Source organism: Emydura macquarii, unplaced genomic scaffold (assembly GCF_026122565.2).
Source record: "Emydura macquarii macquarii isolate MOO-44397 ecotype Brisbane River unplaced genomic scaffold, CSIRO-AGI_Emac_v2 contig_1043, whole genome shotgun sequence".
Classification (NCBI taxonomy): domain Eukaryota; kingdom Metazoa; phylum Chordata; order Testudines; family Chelidae; genus Emydura; species Emydura macquarii.
In genome coordinates, this window is record NW_027131180.1 from 11,326,355 (window position 1) to 11,343,344 (window position 16,990).

General features: G+C 42.6%; 1 protein-coding gene across 1 annotated transcript in view; it reads left to right on the plus strand.

The window, feature by feature from the left end:
- TSPAN7 (tetraspanin 7) overlaps window positions 1-16,990 on the plus strand; it is a 156,780-nt gene that overhangs the window by 116,341 nt on the left and 23,449 nt on the right. The window contains exons 2-5 of the mRNA XM_067545119.1: window positions 5,640-5,828; window positions 7,567-7,641; window positions 11,661-11,756; window positions 14,298-14,453. Of these exons, the coding sequence (XP_067401220.1) occupies window positions 5,640-5,828; window positions 7,567-7,641; window positions 11,661-11,756; window positions 14,298-14,453 (516 nt within the window). The remainder of the gene's footprint in view (window positions 1-5,639; window positions 5,829-7,566; window positions 7,642-11,660; window positions 11,757-14,297; window positions 14,454-16,990) is intronic.

Sequence of the window (16,990 nt, forward strand, 5' to 3'; positions counted from 1 at the left end):
TGCGCCCCTTGTCTCGGAAAACATCCTGACTGTTTCTTTAAATTATTTATACAGTGCCATACGGTAGGTGTGCATGGCATTTTACAAATAGATGAAAAGACAGATCACCGCTCTAAGGCGCTTATTGCACAGTCTTTTTTTTTTATTATTATTTGATGTTTATGGCAACGCCCAGGGGCCGCATTCAGGCTTATATATCATTGTTGTATGCAATTATAGATGTGGTCCCTACTTATAGTCTAAGGAAGCCTTTAGTAATAAAAGGTAATTTCATCATAACGCTATCGTGCCGGCAGAATCTGAATGGCAAAGATGAGATTTTTCTCATGAAAAAATGGAATAAACTGAACAAAGCAGACCGCCTTAAGCTGCACTGCTCTCCCCTTAAAAGTGAAATACAGACAGGAGACATCTGTCCTTTAAAATTATTGAAAAGTGGTATTGCATTGAGATCAGCTAATCTCCCTTTAAGTAGCTTTGCTAACCTAGATGAATTCACCTACATGGCAACTAAAACTAAAGCAACATAATCAGAGTTGTGAGCTGTATTCGGCCAGATTTAGCATCCACCTACCTCAACCCTTGGAAAAGATTCAGGAAACTGGTAGGAGGCAAACTCACATGGTTCATATAAAATTGGTTCATAGTGTGTCTTGATTAAGGTATATTTAGCCTCTGGTGTTACCTTGAAGTTTACTGAGAAGGGCTTGGATTAAACTGCATGCAAATAGTAATGCAGGGATCACAGACCTGGGAAAAATCTAAGGGCCAAACTAACATAACAGATTAAGTATTTTCAACAAATTGTTTATTTTCAGCCTTTAGAGTAGGGATGGACACACATCACAGTGCTCTAGTCTATTGAGCCTGACACATAGGTCAACCTGGATATAGAATTAGGCTGATGTTGCAGTTTCAGATCAGACGAAGGAACTGCTTCATTAATCAGGTCGACGTCTGTGGTGCCATGCCTCTTTCTGACTCTGCTGGGAGGAGATGTGGAGAGGAAGCCTTGGATAGTATACAGCTTCCTGGCTAACTGTAGTGTGTAAACAGAATGAAGACTGAGAGTCCAAACAAGAACGCATGACATCCTGCCTGCACAATTATAATTAAAGTCAATAGCAACGTCTGTCACCATTGTTGCATTTCAAGCCAGAAGCTCAGCAATGTCCTGATCCTCCTGCATTCCCCTTTCTCATATTAAAAAAAAAAAAGAGAGACATAATTATAAGATGGAACGTTAAAAGCTAGAACAGAGAGATAGAAATAAGAATAAACTTTGAAATAAGGAATTTGAGATTGCCTGTGGGTAGAATTGCACAATTGAATATTGATCATTGAAGTATCTACAGAAATAGCTTCCTTCTTTTGCCCTTAATAGTTTGCAATTTGCTTCTAGTGATGGAACTCCAGGTGCACCATGGGCAGATTGTTAAAAAAACATCCTCCACTCTTTCACTCTCAGAAATTGATAATGGTGATTTGTAGGGATTCTGTGTCTCCCCACCTGTTCTGAGGAGTGTTTCTTAAAACCCATGGTAAGCAACATTTTACTAATAAATAATCAGCAGACCAAAGCATCAATAGTCATGGCTTTTTTGTTCCTAACTCTGAATATAGTGTAATGTAGTAAGCCCCTAATGTACTAAGCCTCCCTGAGGTATAAATGGATGAAGTTCTATAAATGAGCAGTAATAAAGGGCCGATAATTGTCTTCAAACGGCTGAATAAAAATGTAGTTGAAACTCCTGTGCGATACAAGATGCATGGTCCCTCCCAAATGGGAAGCATCCTTGGCAACAAGACCCAATCCCACTCCTCTTGAGGACAATGGTAACGTGCCCATTGACATCAGTGGGAGCAAGAACAGCCCTATTGTCTCACTGGATGGTGGAGACCAGAGATCATTCTTTCAGTTTCCAGGCACCCCAACCCTTTTCTGGCTTTTAACTTCTTAATCTGAGCCCATGGAAAACACCTGTGCCAGGGAGAGGATGGAAAAGGATGGAGAGATTTTTTCCTTCCGTCAAAATGAGTGGGAAAATAGGGCAGGGAGGGGGAGAAATTTAAATTGATATTAGCTGTCTGCAGTAATTTACAACACCAGATGGTAATGGTTTGACATTCCGTTGTCCATTGATCCGTTACACGATTATATAATCAATACATTTTAAAGAGCCATGTGAAAGGTGAAAGCCACGTGAAAAGAAGTGTCCTTTTTATCTTCAAAGTGGGCAGGAGAGAGTGTACACCTTTGCTGTTATCTGTCTTTGAAGGGGAAAAGAGACATTTCAAAACCCATGGTGGGAGCTCAGAAGAGAGATAGGGGAGGGTGTCAAGAAAAACAGAGGAGATTGATGTGTCTCTGTAACACTGATGAGCTCTAGTGCATTCTTGAGGGGAGCAGATTGGAGGAATTCCTATGAAGCAAATTTTGTAGCCCTAGCTAGATGATAATGACAAAGACTTGTGTCAAAGGCAGCCGGGGTGACTTGCAGGCAAAAGGCAGCTACGGAGATACTCCTGAATGACCAATGCCTGTGGATTTTTGCAACAGAAGTTTGGAAGTCATATCATTATTTCATATGTATAGCACAGTAACAACTAGAGTCAGGAGCCGGGGTGCATTTATGCTAGATGCTGTTCAGACACATACAAAGACAGACTTTCCCCTCAGTTTACAATCTCCCAAATGTTGCACGCATGTGATTTAGCCAGTACCTGTCGTTCCTGTGCAGTGTGAGTTTCCTGCAGTTGATTCTGCCAGGCCCAACCTCCATCGTAGGATTGAGTCAGATTGGTGGTGTATAAAGGAGAGGGTTGGGTTATATGGAGAAGTAGGTTGGGTGGGAGTGAGGGCAAATATAACAAAAAGTATCCTTATGCACGAAGATGCATGTAGTGTGCTTAAATGCCTAGTGGGATCTCCAGCAGGAAAGCCCTGATAGAGGCACTAGCACCTGGAATCTCTGGATGGGCAGAGACTGTGTTTCCGAACGTGTGGGGTGCACCTCCCTGAGGGAAGGGATGGGTGTAGGACTAATCAGGTGGGTATCGACAAGCTCCTCTTGTTCTTCACAGTCTCAGCTTTCATTTGAAAAGGAAAAGAGGAGGTCCCTTGCTGTTGTGGTCATGAAGCAAACCCTCAAACCTTGAGACACGTGCAACAAATGCAGAGGTGTCTGCCTGAGATTGCAGACAGCCTGAAACAATAGCTGCCCTGCTAATTTCAATGGGTGCTGACTCGAATGCCCATGAGGACACTGTCAATATCAACATTGTTAACAATTGCCTTGCTCAAAATGCGTAAGAAAGCAGAGGAGGTGTTTGTTTCCCAACATGTATGGGGTATGAAGGAGTAGCTGCTGGAGGGGGGGGGGTGTATATGTTAAGATGGGTAGGTCTTTAACAGGGTATGGCAAAGTGGGGGTGGGGGAAGCACCACTGTTTTCATTTTCCTAAAGGGACTGCTCAGCTATCAAATGTTTTTGAAACACTGGGTAAAGGGAAGGGAGTGGGAGGAGGAGGGTTTGAGTGGGATTGCTCTGTGACATACAAGATCAGAATGCATTTTTTTCTTTTCTCTCTGCTCCGCATTTCTTCCCTCTTATTTTTGTTTCTGTTTTATTTTTGTTGTCTCCTGTTTTCTGTCCTGTGGTCTTTCCTCCTCATCACCCATGATTGTGTCTCTCCCCCCTTCTGTTCTTTTCCTTTCCCCTTACCCTCCATCCAGTTTGTGCTCTCCTTCCCACTGATGCTCCCCAGATGTGCTGCTTCTTATCGAACAGCTTCACCGAACATAGTTCCACCTCCAGGAGAGGAAGTGCTGTATCTGGATTACATAGCTTTGCTTCCTTAGCTGCAGGTAGCACCAAAGAACACTTCTTTGTCCTGCTGTTACACTAGAACTAGCCAAACAAGTGGGACAGGAAATGAGACTGATGTGCCCTAGGCGGTCTGCTTTGAATCAGCCTAAAAGACACATGAAGGAGCTGCCTTCCTTTTCCCTTCAATATTGCCCCTGTCACATGGTAGTGGGGAAGGATCTCTCTCAAAACGGCTCACTTGGTTTTTGATGCAGCAAAAAAAGGAACACAGGTCTCTAGTGAAATACTGCATGGCTGTGCTGGCCTGAAAGCTTCTAAGTAAATGCCAAAATGCTACAGAAACCTAACAAATCTTCTGAGAGAGAACACTGAAGATGGGGGAGGGGAAGAGAAGAGGATTATTTTTCCAGAACCTTCTTAATATACGCCCCAGGCTCTTTGCTAACATTCCCAGTCTTTTTGAATGGCATCTAGAGTGGCGATAGCTAAAGAGTTGGATCCTCGCAGAGTGGTTTAGGGAATGCTTGGATAATGGGTAGATCTAGCAAAAGGATTTGCAGAGCTAAAGCCCACATGGCAGGTTCTCATAGTCTGCCTTTTGGCTGCACTGTTAAGCTGATGGCACACATGCAGACTTCGTACATCGTGGTATCAGTTCTGATGTACGTTAAATGTTTGTGTTAAGCTAATATTTGAGTGATTCATGTACAATGCAAATAATTGATGTGTCTGATTTAATGCCTTTTTCCTCAGTGTTCTGAAAAAGTGATGTCTGCCTTATTTATAAAACAAACCCATTGTCTTACACGTTGGAGATTCAATTTAGTCCACTCATAAAGAAAAGTATGTATCGATGATGGAAGGGAGTAAGGGTGTGGAAATCATACGTTTTCCTGACTGTCCACTAGATGTCAGCAGAGAACATGATATATCTGCCTCTTGCTTTTAGCATCCATTTCAGTATCAGAAATATTATATAATGCGGTGATTCTGAAACTGTCAAGATCATGATGCGTAAGACAGTTCCAAATGCAGATGGTGGGCAGAGAGTTGTGGGTCAGATTGCTGTCAAATTATTCGTTTCATCTAACATGGAGCACAGAGGCAAAGCCTCTTGAATAGGAAAGATTACCCGATTTTTTTTTTCTCCCTAACCCCTCACTACTTCCTCCAAAGTGACATCATGTCTCTGAGACGGGGAAAACTAACGTTAAAAGGTGAATATCCTCACGGTGAGGCAAAAAAAGCAGATTTCCATTGTTAAAATAACTTTATATACCAAGTATATAATACGTTCAGTAGAAAATGGTTCTTGTTGATTTTTGGTGATAATCAGTGGTGGTTCACCTTCTCTTTCTGGCATGGCTTGACGGAGCCCTGGTTGGGATGATTTCGTTGGGGTTGGTTCTGCTTTGAACAGGGAGTTGGACTAGATGACCTCCTGAGGTCCCTTCCAACCCTCATCTTCTAGGATTCTATATTGCAAGTTTCAAATGACAGTGCGCCTGCAACCTAAGGCCCTGTAGACATGATGTATTCTTTGCTTCTGACGATGGTCAGCATGATGGTGCTTAGTCCTGGAACTTTAACCTTCAATGGCGGCTTAATGGAACATGTCCAGATACTAAAAAAGAATTTTCACTGTCGGTCCCTGTGGAACCAGTAGAAGCTGTCTGACTTGCACGGGCATGGCAACAATTCTGATTTGAACTGAACAGCAAAGAAAGTCAGTCAGTTCAAAATCGCCCTCTTCTGATCCTGGGTGTTCTTCCCAATAGGCTCTGACTATTTTCTCCTCTTGTTTTGCAGATCACAGGCGTTATTCTTCTTGCTGTTGGAGTCTGGGGGAAGCTCACTTTAGGCACATATATCTCTCTCATTGCTGAAAACTCTACCAATGCCCCCTATGTGCTTATTGGGACTGGTACCACAATTATTGTCTTTGGCCTGTTTGGATGTTTCGCCACTTGTCGTGGCAGCCCATGGATGCTGAAATTGGTAAGTATGTCAAAAGAACTGTCATGTGGCATATGTGGAAATTGCTTAATCAATGTGTTTTTATTAAGCTTAAGCAGATGTTAACCGTAACAGAGGCAAACAGAAAGGTTGTAATGACCTTAATGTACACTAAGTATCCCTCATGAGGGGGGAAAAATTCCCTTCATTGAAGCCGATCAATAGTTGAGTGTCGATGAATCTCACTGACTTATCTGCAGTGTACAGGACTCTGTATGATAAAAGTGCTACCATTGAGCCAGATGTATCATTACAGCCTTATTAACGTCAAAAATCGCACAGCTCTGTAGCTAATTTGAAACGGATTTTCCAGGGGTGCTTTTTAAATAATACAACATGGAATGTAGGGACTGCCTCGATGGTACATTTAGTCTAATGCACACTAACCTTTCATTGATGGCATTCACCTCTATAAAAATAGGTAGACACCAGAAAAGCAAACTCCCAGCAGTATGTTTGTCCACATTTCAAAAGCAGCACAGGGATTTCCTCACTCCTATGAGCTTTCCAATGCATCTCAAAATGTAAGGAAACTGTAGGTGGAGAAAAATGCATAGGTGAGTTAAAAATGAAGTGTATATAAGAGCATTCTGGGACAAAATGTAATAAACATGTTAATTTGACGGGGGGAAATAGCAGTGGTCAGGTTACTATATGGTGAAAATGGAGTGGGGTAGGGGGAATGACAGGATGGTGTCGTCTGCTACAGGGTTTTTTTGTTTTGTTTTGTTTTTCTAAAGATATGTCCTCTGACTGTCCGGGCTAACTTTGGCATACACTGTTCTGAACACTGAAGTTTTATTTTTAATGCCTGCATAAAAGTTTTTAAACCAGCTTTCTCCCCTCAAAAGAAAACAGGCAAATCTTCAAATGCTGCATTGTTTGTAGGACCTATCTTGCTAGTCCTAGCGGCTTTGCCTTCCATTAAAAACAGCTCTCCTTTTTTCCTCCCTCCACCCCAAGCATTGAACAAGTTTTCAAGCTTTTCTGCATAACTGTTATTTTTCAGGTAGCAAAGCAGTTGGGATGAGATTTTCAAAAGATTAAGATGCAATTTCCTGTTAGAACAGCCTGTTTAGCATTGTTTTTCTTCTCAGTTATTTGTTCATGTGTAGAAAAAAATCAGATCTAGGCCTAAACTGAATCCTCTCTTCTCCTCCCTAGCTTTGGTAAAGTTTGGTTCTAAATCCAGACTTCAGCCCTGATTCACTTTATATATGAAGTCAACGGGGGACTACTTATACACTTAACATACCTTGCTGAATCAGGCCATAGGCCCTAGTCCTGCAATGAAATGTACGCAAGTGAACCCTGATACCTTTGCAGAGTCCTGTTGACTACACTGGAAAGCCACACAAATACAAGGGTCTGCCCATATTCATCTCATTGCAGTTCATCTCATTGCAAGATCAGAGCCTTAGTAACGTGGGTGCCACTTCTCTGGTTGTGTGTACGTGTGTGTTTAAATAAATATATATGCAACTGTCAAGAAATGTAGATTTATGCACATCAAACAGCCTAATAATGGGAGAGTGCACTGCAGTTGAGTAGTTACACCACATACAAAGTGTCATATATCTTGCCTTCTAAATACATTCTTTGTTTCTTTACATCTTTAAAGGAAATCTGGAGGCAGAAGCTTAAACTTGGAATTGTTTGCGTAAGCTCTAAAAGGCTCAGAAACAAATCTGCCCCACATGTCTTGTTTCTTTTCTTTCAGTATGCCATGTTCTTGTCCCTGGTGTTTCTGGCGGAGCTAGTGGCTGGCATTTCAGGATTTGTGTTTCGCCACGAGGTGAGTGGAAATGAACTTAGGTTATAAATGGCAGCGCCTCTCTGAGAAGGATTTGCTGAAACCTCTCAGAGCACGTACAATATATTGGTTGTTGAGTTCAGCAGTTCCATATGCATCATGAGTGATGTAGCTATTTTTCAACAGTAATGCGTGCAGCCCTCTAAAAACTGATATGATTCCAAATGAAGGGATTTAGTCAAAGCTTGAGTCTTAGCTGTCTGATATTTACTCTGGAGCTATCTTTCTTTGTATGTCCATCATGTAAGATCTTCTTTACCCTGTTACATATGCTGAGGACTGCAAAATAGGTTAAATACTTTGCTTAGACACAGCTACTTGAGCCAGGGAGGAATTTGGTTGTGTAATGCAGAGAGGATTTCTGAGAATGCAAAGCTAAACCAAACTAGTTTCCTTGATGTTGTGTAAATCAGTGGCTCTCAACCTTTCCAGACTACTGTACCCTTTCAGAAATCTGATTTGTCTTGCGTACCCCCACATTTCACCCACTTAAAAACGACTTGCTTATAAAATCAGACATCATAATACAGAAGTGTCACCACACACTAATACTGAAAAAATTGCTTACTTTCTCATTTTTAACATATAATTGTAAAATAAATCAATTGGAATGTAAACATTGTACTTATATTTCAGTGTGCAGTATATAGAGCAGTATAATAATCATTGTAAGAAATCTAGTTTGTTTGTACTGACTTCATTAGTGCTTTTTATGTAGCCTATTTTAAAACTACGCAAATATCTAGGTGAGTTGATGTATTTCTTGGAAAACCACTGCTTACCCCCAAGGGTATGCATATCCCTGGTTGAGAACCACTGAGGTAAAGCATATTTATTTTTTGCAATGTGCCACTGTCCTGAGAGTAGAGTCAGGCTAGAGATAGGAAACTGCGTTAGAAAGATGCCTTACTGAGAGCAAGGCAGTCTGAATTTGTATTAGCGTTGTTACTTTATCCATTTTACCTGGAACTGTCTTTCTTTTAAGCGCAGGGTCCCATGCGTTGTTTAAGCTGAACCAGAACAGTAACTTAGTAGTATCTCTTCCTCAGTTCTTACCCCTGGGGGAGTTCTGCGCCAAAAAATTACAAATTCTGGACACAAAATTTTAAAATTCTGCATATTTTATTTGTCAGAAGAACACAATATAATCATGCCAGTTTCAATTATTTTGGTAGTTTATTTCAAAATACCTGTCAGCAAGTATGTTGGTAACAAATACAGGCAACAACAAAAATGCAGGAAATGTTTTTTGACAAATAGATTCCTTTCTAAGCATATTAAAACAGAACTCTGAGTAATTCATTTAAACTGCAATACAGAAACATATTTCCTGCACCCCTCAGAAGCAGTGCAAAGGCTTGGGGAGGAGTCTGGGGTAACGGAGGAGCTAAGGGAGAGGGAAGTAATTGCTGGGAAGAAGCCTGGAGTGCATCTGGAAGGTTGTTGGGTGTGGGTAGGAGAAGTATGCAATGTTTTTTTTTTTGGCAGGGGAGGGATTGTTAGCGAGTTGGGGAACCTCCCCCATGCAGACCCTGGCTGACCCCTAGCCTCTCCCACTCAGTCAAGCACATCTGTTCCTGTCTCCGTGTGTCCCTCCATCCTCTCTCCCCATTCAGCAAGCATATCTGCACATCCCTATGTGTCCATGCCCCCCCGCTCAGCCAGACATAGCTGCCCTCTTCTCCATGTGTCCCTGCACTACCTTCCACCCTGTCTCTATGTGGCCCTGCACCCCCACTCTCATTTAGCCCCTGGCTCAATGTTGTCACCCCACAAGCTCCTGTGCCCCTGCCCAGTCTGTCCCCTCCACTAACCCTCTGAACCCCAATCTGCATGACCCCCCAGCAGTCCTGTGTGCCCCACTCTGTCCATCCCCCCATACCCTGTGCCTCCTCATCTGGCCCTACGGGCAGAGCACAGTGAGGAAGGCAGCCTCCGCCCCCTCCCTTCCGCAGCCGGCTGCTCCAGCGCGTGAACCAGCCGCCCTCTCTTCTGGCGCCACATCAGCACCTGGTGAATGTAAGGTGTAATTGCAGCTTCCTTTTGCCTCCCAGTCAGAATCAATTATTCTGGGGGGGGGGGGGAGGGGAAACATTTGCGGTGGCCAGTAAGTCTGCGCTTGTGCAGTGGCTGAGAAGTAACTTCTGTCCCTGTGTTTCATTCCCCTTTGCCAAATGTAGTCCTCTTGTAGCCTGTTCTGCCGCGCTGGTGCCCTTTTTGGCTGTGATATTTCCCTCTGAATCGACATTTCTTGTTTCTACCTTTGCCAGTGGTAGATGGTTCCCAATTAGATCTTCACGTACCTGTTCTTTCTTGTTGGGGATTACCATTCTACCTGTGAGTGGGCAATCTTTTGTCAAGATCATAGCAATGCAGCTTCCTGAATCTGCCACCAGGCTCTGCTTGCCTCCCAGTTCAAATGTCCTCTGTGACATTCCTGAGCTTTTCTAGCCTGAGGAGCAGTAGCTCCTTATCCAGAGGCCTCCTGTGCTGCAATGAATCAGTGCTGCTGCCAAGCAGGGGGATTAGCATTGCCTTTTAATGCCCCTTACTTCCACACAAAGCTCACCTCCCTCATATTGCTGGCACACAAAAGGTAAATTGAAGGAGGAAATTCCTTTTCTCTCTAGCTATTTTTATCTAACAGAGAATTGGCAGGTCATACTTCACCTTCCCTCCTGTACACTGGCACAAGTCGTTCCTCCTTTACATACCATAGGCCCTTACGCCTCAAAATTTGTATACTCCCCCATCCTCTTGCAAACCCAAACGTGTAATGAATTTGGGGGAATAAACCAGAAAATTGAAAACTAGTTAGTATTCTCTCCTCTCCCTATTTCCATTTTTGCGTTTGCTTTTCACATCACTTCCAGCTGTTTGGCACGCTCCTCTTTCTAGCTGATGAACTCATTTTCACAGTGTGGTCTTGTCATGGTTGCAGAGCCACTGCACCTCTGTCCTCCCACTGGTCTCTATGAATGCAGCCCCTTCAGTGTCAGGCTTCATGCCTTTACTTATCCCAGATGGAATTCTGCAATTCTCCCTCTCTGACGTGTCCCTGGGCTACAGTACTCTGTGTATCAACCATGCTTACCAAGCAGATCCGACTGACTTCAACACCTGCAGCTTTTTCCTCTAGGGAGTCGGTGACCAGTGGTGTACAGTGATCAGACAGCTTTCCTAAAGCAAAGTATTGCTGTTTTAGCAGCAGGAACAAAGCTTTTAGAGAAAAAGGGTTTTAAAATAACAAGGAGTACACACATATACATCTTACCTAAAGTCTCTCCATCCTCTGATGATAACCTAGGTAGGCCTAGCTTCTCCCAGAAGCTCCCTGCATTTTCCTTTCCTCTTTGAACGACTCCCCCCGCTTCCCAACGCTTGACAGAGAATGTGTCCCTTTTAAAATCTGCTGTAGTTCTTTTGTTCTTCTGTGTTCCGACCTTTGACCCTTCCTGGTCCAAACTGATTTTGCAGGTTGGCTCAAGACAGATGAAGTAATAAAAGCTAACAGTTTTGACGTTGTCCCTTAACAACGATCAAGTGTTTTCTGAGAGGTGGCTATCTTGAGCTGGGCTTTTCCTTCCTGCCTGTTTTTCGAGGCAGCTTTCCGATTAAACTAATATATTCATACAGTTAACACCGGAATAACCAGACTAACATACCGTATTAATAAATTATCGCAGGGCAGCTGCAAATCCATCCCAGCTGTTTTTAAAAACATAGCAATTTGCTGATCTATTTAAAGAGTCCATGGCTGCAAGTGGCAATCTGAAAATGCCATTACAAGGACTTGTGAAGAGAGCTTTTTAGACTCTAAATATACACTTCAGAAAGACTGGCAAAAGTGACACACTCTCACTCTGACTTGACTATCTTGCTAAGGTTAGAAATGGGTAAATTTCTTGGAAAGACACTTTCTGAAAGCTTGTGCATTAAAATGCCCACTCCATTTGCTGGTCACTTATAAAATATCACATTCTCTGTTTTTTTCCTCTTAGATCAAAGACACTTTCCTTAGGACGTACACTGAAGCGATCCAGAATTACAACGGGAATGATGAGCGAAGCCGCGCAGTGGATGATGTACAACAGAGTGTAAGTTTAAAGTAGCTATTTGTAAAAGGATGTAAACAGAATCTAGTCTTGTTTGATCACAAAACACAAATTGCCAAGGGCTCAAACATCTGTGTTAGTAAGTTATTTTTTGGGGGCTAAATTGATTACTTATGGTTTGAGCCTGCATTCTTTCCACACCTACAACTGCTACTGATTTGCCCATTGAATTCTTTGGTGCCAATATTCGATACCTAGAATGGAGAGTCAGGATTCTGAACACCTGTGGTGAGATGCTGGCCCCAAGTTGGTGGGAGTTTTGCCATTGACCTCTATAGGATCTCATCTTTGGTATTAGTAGCCACAGAATAGCCAGTCTATCCAAGGCTGCTCTGTGCTTCCTTGGGTCACTATGCTATTGATATCCTGGCTGACAGAACCACCACCAGAAGACAGTATTTCAGACACTGTATTGCTATGGCATCTAGTTGGCATCTCTTGAAAACTGCTACTTTGTCAAACCAGTTGAGTTCACCCCTAGTCTTGGGCCTGGTCAGTATTAGAAAATGTACACCCTTGTGACTTAATCAATTTAAAATCAATCTAGTTATCCTGGGGCAAACCCCTAATATGGACTAATTTAAACTGGTCTCAATCCCACATAAACTGATCTAGTTTAATGTGGTTACTTCATTTTACATGGATTTAGTTAAACCCATGTAAGTTTTGTAATGCAGACAAGCCCTCGTGGCATCTTCAGTTGTTTGGTGTTTAGTTGGTATCACAGAGTGTGAGCAATTCTTATTCTAAAGGGGCTCTGCCGGAAACATTATAAAGCCTTACAAATTCAAACACGATTAGTCAGGATTTGGTAATCTAGCATCCTGTTTAGCTGATAACCTGTAGCAGTTCTCTAAAGACAAGAAAGGCCTGGAAGAGAAAACCTATCAAAAAAAGTTGAGAACTGGGCATATTCCATCTGGAGAAAAGAAGGGTGAAGGGCAGACATGACTGCCTATGGATGCTCAGGGAGATGTTTTAAAAGAGGTTATTGTCATTCTATAACAAAGACGGGATAAACAGTAATGGAGGAAAGATGCAGCAGGTTTTAAAAATGGAGGTGGAGGTTTATTTATAAGAAGAATTTGGCAGTGCAGCAAGTTTACCGAATGGACTGTTTTTCCCCTCACTTGAGATAGTTGGTGCTAGACGAGATGCCCAGGAACAATGAACTCCATTCTGTCACAATGCAGGGGGATGTACTACATGGTCCACAAAAGGTCCTTTCTAACCTAGATGGTTCTATGGCACTTATATGGGAGGCTGCCACAGCCTTTCAGCCAGTGTGCTTCGCATGAGGAAACATCACAGCCGGGCTAGATAAACAATTGAAACCAATACTGGATACCACCACAGTCAGCAGAATCAAGGAACCAGAATGCAGAGTTATAAATATAAATGTTACTTCCAGCAAGGGATTAGATTATATCAAGCATGTAAATATCATATGCACAGTATTATAATGTGCATCTATCGTTTCCCTTCTCCACACAGCATAGCATCTTATTTGCTTTTTCACTACCACAGTGCATTAAGCAGAAGTCTTAATTGAACTGTCCTTGATAACTCCTGGATCTTTTTAAAAAAGGATTGCAATTATTCAAAATCCATCATCTTGTGTGAAACTGCCCCTTCAGGCATGCATTAGCTTGTACTTGTCTGGGTTGAATTTATTCTATCATGTTGTCTAATTAACTAGTTTTATCTCTTTTTTTGTGTTCCTTACAGTCCTAGTCATTATTGACTAACCTAAAGAGTTTTGTGTCATCAGTCAGTTTTCCCATCATGGCAAAATGTTCATTCTATCTGCGGCACTGGTCCTAGCACTGATCCCCAGGGCATCCCTCTTATGATCTCTTTCCATGCTGAAAATCTGCCATTCCTCATTTTTGACAGGCGTTACTAGCTATTAATCTAGAATAGGATGCACCTCCCACTCTTCCAAATTTTCTAAATAAGCATTCACCAAAAGCATTTTGAAAGTCTAAACCCATCAGTTCTGCTTTTATTTGCTGTTTTGTTAACTCTTTTAAAGAATTCTGATGAGTTATTGAGGCTTGATTCATCTTAAACCTGTACTGCTTTGTCTCCATTTGTGCTCCCCTAGGTGCTTTATAACCTTTTGATTTTTCTCAGATGCTTTTCCTGTTACCAAGGGAAGGCTTTTCAATCTAGTTTTCCCTGGATCATGCCGTGAGTACCTTTTAAAAAAGATAGGTACATTGTTGGCCTTCTCCCAGTCCTCAAGTATAGTAGTGCTTCCTGCTGGTAACTTGCACGTTTTTGACAATAGTTCCACTACTCCATTCTTCAGTATAAGCAGGGGGCCCAATCCTGTCTCACTGAAGTAAGTGGGAATTCAGCTATTGACTTCTGTGTGAGCAGGATCAGACCCAGGCTTATTTGGAAAATAAATCTCAGTGAGTAGCCTTGGTCTGGCCTCACTATGATAGGTAAGATCTAAAACGATTTCTGTGCTTGTATTAACACTGACTTCTTTTATTGTCTACTCTTTCTTTGTAGCTGAGATGCTGTGGCATTCAGAACTACACCAACTGGAGCACTAGCCCTTACTTCTTTGAACATGGTATTCCCCCAAGCTGCTGCATGAACGCCAGTGACTGTAATCCCCAGGATCTGCGCAATATGACCGTTGCTGCCACTAAAGTAAACCAGAAGGTACAGGCCACTGTGTGCCAAAGGCAATTGAGATACAAGCATCTGGTGAATTAGTTTTGCACGTTACTACACATAGTGTCATTGAAGTGGTTTCTGCATAGTGATATGAAGGGGGTTGAAACTGGGGATGGAGGGTAGATAAGGTTGCTTGTTCATTTCTGTCCACTGCTTGCCACCAAACTCTTAAACTGACATTTCTGAAACAAGCAGACACAGAAACCCCACCAGTGAGATGTGAACTCACTTCCCATCGCATTTGGTCTGGCACAGCATCTTGCACAGAGGCCAGGCTGGCAAGACTATGAAATACACAGAACTGATGCAGCTGCCCGTGATACTTATGTCAATCCGCAGTTCTCATTCTCACTGGGTTTTTTTTTTTTTCACACACCCCCCTAACTTGTCTTCTGACAGAAATATGAGGCATTAGATGCTAACAGTGAGCCCAAAGAGGGAAAATGGGGATGATTGACATGAAGCATTGTGGTTAGTGAGATGTTTGCTGCGCCCCTTTTAATTTCATGGGAGTCATACTGCTGCAGGCAGAACAGAGCTAAAAGTCACCCCTCCCCACCCTCAAAAAGAAGATTAGGAAAATAGTATCTAGAGAGAATGAGTGAAAAAGCAAAACAAATAATAATAGGAGAATAAAAATGCAGGAAACGTGAAGAAAGGAAGAAGAAAAGGGGGGGGGACAATGCAACATATAGAATATACACCCCTAATGCTGTGGTGTGCACGTAGACATTTATTGCTGGCACAGAATTTCTTTTCTGTTGACATTTTGCTTAAGATGTTCACAGAGGTAACAAATTATTCATAAAGGGAATAATCCTGAGGCCAGATTAAACCCGGATATAACTCCATTGTCTTCAGGAGATTACAGCAGGGATGAATTCGCCCCAGTGCGTTTAGCGATGTATTTCTCTTGTCATTTCTCGTGTATTTCCAGTGTAATGGTTCATACAAGAAATTATTGGTATATAACAGGAAAATGAAGAAATGGTTGGTTGTGTTGTATTTTAGTTCTTTTCAGCTGGTACTGTAACTCAGCTGCCTGTCCTTCAGGGATTGAGGTCACATTTAGGACTCTGCCTTTGTAAAACAGTCAAACAGAGAGTACATACCAAGAAGAGGCTAATACTGGATTAGCTTCCACTAACCTATCCTTCAGCCACAGTAGCCTAATGTGAGCCAATCAGTGCTAATGGATTTAGAACAGGGATGATGTCAGCCTATTGTGAAACTTGAAATAATTGCCATCAGCGTAATGCTGCTGTATTGGTGGAGTTTAAAGGATATGCAAAGACATTCATTTACACTAGTTAATTAGTGCCAGACTCTGCCTTTTGTAGAGAGCGAGGAGGTGTAAGTGCAGTGGGGTGGGCTGCAGCCGGAGTCACCAGGGGGAATTCTGACTGAGGCCATATCTGCAGTACACACTTACTTCGGTATAAATACTCCACAACCCTGAGCAACATAATTATACTGACCGTATCACCCCATGTAGACAGCACTGGGTCAGCAGGAGAGCTGCTCCTGCCAACGTAGCTACCACCTCTCGTGGGGGTGGTGTAACTCAGCTGACGGAAGAGCTGTCTCCCATCGGCTTAGAGCATTTTCATCAAAGCGCTACAGTGGTGCAGCTGCACTGGCGCAGCATTTGGGGTGTAGACCTGCCCTGAGTTGGCCAGAATTCCTCCCAGGGAACACACTTGGGAGCCCAGAGCTGTGCTCCCCCCACTGCCACCATCTCCAGGCTTCAGAGTGCACCCTCCTTTTTGTGTGGCCACTAGATGGATAGAGCTATAGCCATTGCCTCACTGGTCCACTTACAGGTGACTAGCACACATAGAGTTCTAATGAGGAGTAGCCCTGATGCTTCTGAATTAGACTGTCACTGTGGGAGAAGGTGCAGGAAAGGTTACAGCTTTTACACAGATGAAGATCTTAAAAGTACTTGGCTGGCTGGCTGGATGGATGGATGCATGCATGCTCTTGGCATCCTTCCCCTCACCACAATCTGACCTTGATTTAATGTGCCTTTTTGCTATGACCAAAACTGAAATATTGTTTCAAATTATAATTGGAAGGGAAACGCACAGTGGTTTAAAAACAATTCCTTTCAAATATCCCTGGCTGATCCCTCCCAGATTTAAGCTGGGGTGCAGTTACCTTGCTCTAATGTTCTGATTTGTGCAGCAAACTGACCAGCATTCACACTCACTTCACAAAAGCCAGTTTTTGTTTTATCTTTTTAATTGTATTATTTTCTACCAGCCCTTATCCATACAGTCTCTGTCACTGAAATAGCTGACTTGATTATTTTGATGGAATTGTCCAGAGAGTTTGAAGGTCTTGCTGCATTTGAGAAATTGGTTTCTGCTTTCTGATGTTGCCATTTAAATGAAAGACTTAAAGACTTCTGCTTGGGAACTGTCCCAGATTTTTGAGTTGCTCAAAGAAACTTGAACAAGGTGGGCTATTTCTGAACAGTGGTAGGAGAACAGGAATAAAAGAAAAGCAAAAGGAGTTGT